The sequence below is a fragment of the Chironomus tepperi genome, unplaced genomic scaffold, assembly GCF_022539635.2.
Source record: "Chironomus tepperi strain 1889 unplaced genomic scaffold, CSIRO-AGI_Ctep_v1 contig_48, whole genome shotgun sequence".
Lineage (NCBI taxonomy): Eukaryota > Metazoa > Arthropoda > Insecta > Diptera > Chironomidae > Chironomus > Chironomus tepperi.
The window spans coordinates 1,358,800-1,361,539 of record NW_027226170.1 but is presented as its reverse complement, the minus strand read 5'-3'; the positions used below and the strand labels follow the sequence as shown (position 1 = coordinate 1,361,539).

Sequence of the window (2,740 nt, the reverse complement as noted above, 5' to 3'; positions counted from 1 at the left end):
CGTCCGACTGTTATTAGATTACAGTAGTGTCGGACTCCACTTCGCTTCGCTTCGTTCGTCCGACTGTTATTAGATTACAGTAGTGTCGGACTCCACTTCGCTTCGCTTCGTTCGTCCGACTGTTATTAGATTACAGTAGTGTCGGACTCCACTTCGCTTCGCTTCGTTCGTCCGACTGTTATCAGATTACAGTAGTGTCGGACTCCACTTCGCTTCGCTTCGTTCGTCCGACTGTTATTAGATTACAGTAGTGTCGGACTCCACTTCGCTTCGCTTCGTTCGTCCGACTGTTATCAGATTACAGTAGTGTCGGACTCCACTTCGCTTCGCTTCGTTCGTCCGACTGTTATTAGATTACAGTAGTGTCGGACTCCACTTCGCTTCTTTCGTCCGTGTTTAGATCTCGCTAATAGTTTTGAAAAGGATTTCTGTAAATCTGAAATTTATTTCTGTTCAATTAGTACCGGTAAAAGTAATAATGTCACTGATTTTGCAAATAAAAACACAAATTAATTAAAGAAAAAAATTTTTATTTATGTTTTTATATTTTTTAAATTTATATACAACAAAAGACAAAAACATAAAGCTGGAAAGAGAGCAAAAATAAATTAAACTACATCATTATTATTATTATTATTATAGTTATATTTATTCAAATTTTTTACATGTTTAAAGGAAAAAGCCGTCTGAAACGTACTTAAACTGTTTCAAACGGCATAAAAAACCTTTATTTTTATTCAGTGTTTATTAAGTTTTATTATTTTTGTTTATTCAATCTTCAATTGAATAAATGTTGCACCGTGATCGTCTCTCCACATTTGAAAGTCGGCATGCTCGTCCGTTAAAAGTCATCATCTGGAGGCTGATATTGACGCATTCTTTCCATTTCAGCCAAGGCTTTTTCATTGCATGTACTTTTTGGGTCGGTCAGTTTAGCACAGTCCAGTTCTTCAATTCGCAATCCTTCTAGAGTCCGTACTCTGCTTAACGCTACATATGCTTGTCCTGGAGCAAAGAGTTTATTTCCAAGATAAACAACCGCAAAATCGCATGTACTACCTTGCATTTTATGAACTGTACATGCCCAACAAAGGATTAATGGCAACATTCGTCGCTCAACTGTACCCTGATTATAGTTAGCTGGAAATTGAATTGATCGAGGTTCAATCAAATGAATTCCATCGCGTCCAAAATCAATACGAAGATTAGGTAAATCAGTCTCATATAATTGGTCTCTTCGGAAATGGGGCCAAATAATTTCCGTTATATTACCAATAATGCCATTAACGAGACCCTTTTCAAAATCAATATTGGATCGGAGCATGACTCTAGCGCCAACAAATATTTCCAGTTCTCTTGGATAACCTCCAGTGCAATTTATATCTTTTGGCACTGCAGTATCCATGTTTATGTTGGCATTAATTCTTGCATCAACAATTTGATCTTGAGCTCGGATTCTAAACATTCTTTCTCCTTGCGCTCGATAGTAATCGAGAACAGATTGATTGAATGTGGCAACTAAGTTTACTGTTGGGTAAACACGAATAGCTTTATTTATTGCAAATTCACCAGTTGCATCTTTTAACATTTTAGTCTTGAGCAGATCAATATGTTGAGCATTAATTTTTCCAACTCGTAAAGCATTAAGGAGATCAGCAAATGTTGTATCTCCTTGCTGGCGCATATTCTCTGTTAATTCAACTAGAGAAAAGAGTCTCCATAAGTGTGGGGCAGGAAAGTGTTCTCTAGGTTGTTCGAAAACCGGTTTTCCATTACACGGAGGTAATTGCATTAAATCTCCAAATAGAATTACATTAAGACCACCAAATGGTAAATCTTCTCTATTCTTCAATTGTCTTAAACGTGAATCGATATTACACAACGTTTGATATGAAACCATGCTTATTTCATCAATGAAAATAAATTCAATTTCTTTCCATTGTTGACGCATGACTCTCAAGTAATTACCTGATAAGGGGCTAAATTTGTTGAAACAAAACCATTTTTTTCAACAGGCAATTTCACTAAACTGTGTAGTGTTACACCATTTACTAATTTTGCAGCAATGCCAGTTGGTGCAGCTACTTTAACTGCTTTTCTTCCAAAGCATCTACTTACTTGATTAGTCAATGTGTTGAATGTGTAAGTTTTGCCTACACCAGCACCTCCGGTAACAAACAATCGTAAACGTCTAGTACTACCTTGAAGTTGTTCGTGAATGTTGCTCGTTACTAAATTAAAAGCTCTCTCTGCTTTAAATTCATAGCTGAACATGCAGCAGTGAACTGCTCGTCAGTCATGCCTGGATCTAAAATTTCCTGATGCAGTGATGCCTCAAAAAATTCTTCAGGTTCTTCGAGAATGTTAAAGGCTCTAGCCTGATTGAACGCATTTTCAAGCTGTCGATCACGTTCACGGAACGTTTCCATGTGTGCGTTTTTTTCTTTTAATTGAGCTTCTCTTGCAAGAAACGCTTCTCGAGGACTGTTATACTCATCAATAAGCTCATTCTCATTTCGATATGGGACATATTGCAAAAGTAGACTGTAAAAGTAATTGTCCGGATCATTGTGCATGATAAAGAAAGGTACTCGCACAACTGCTGGGACTTTTCTTACAACCATTTTCTTACCATCGGTAAGTGTAATTAATTTTCTTCTTTGTCTTGGTTGTTCAGAATCCAAATCATCCTCAACTTCTGCATCTATACTCTCCTCAGTGTTGTCATTGCGTGTGCCAT

The 2,740-nt window shown here is 37.1% G+C and overlaps 1 protein-coding gene across 1 annotated transcript; it reads right to left on the bottom strand.

Annotated features, from left to right (window-relative positions):
• Positions 1-841: 841 nt before the first annotated feature.
• Positions 842-1,900, bottom strand: LOC139099375 (ATP-dependent DNA helicase PIF1-like). The gene has a single exon (XM_070651819.1). It carries the CDS (start codon positions 1,898-1,900, stop codon positions 842-844), a length of 1,059 nt encoding a protein of 352 aa, XP_070507920.1.
• Positions 1,901-2,740: the final 840 nt, after the last annotated feature.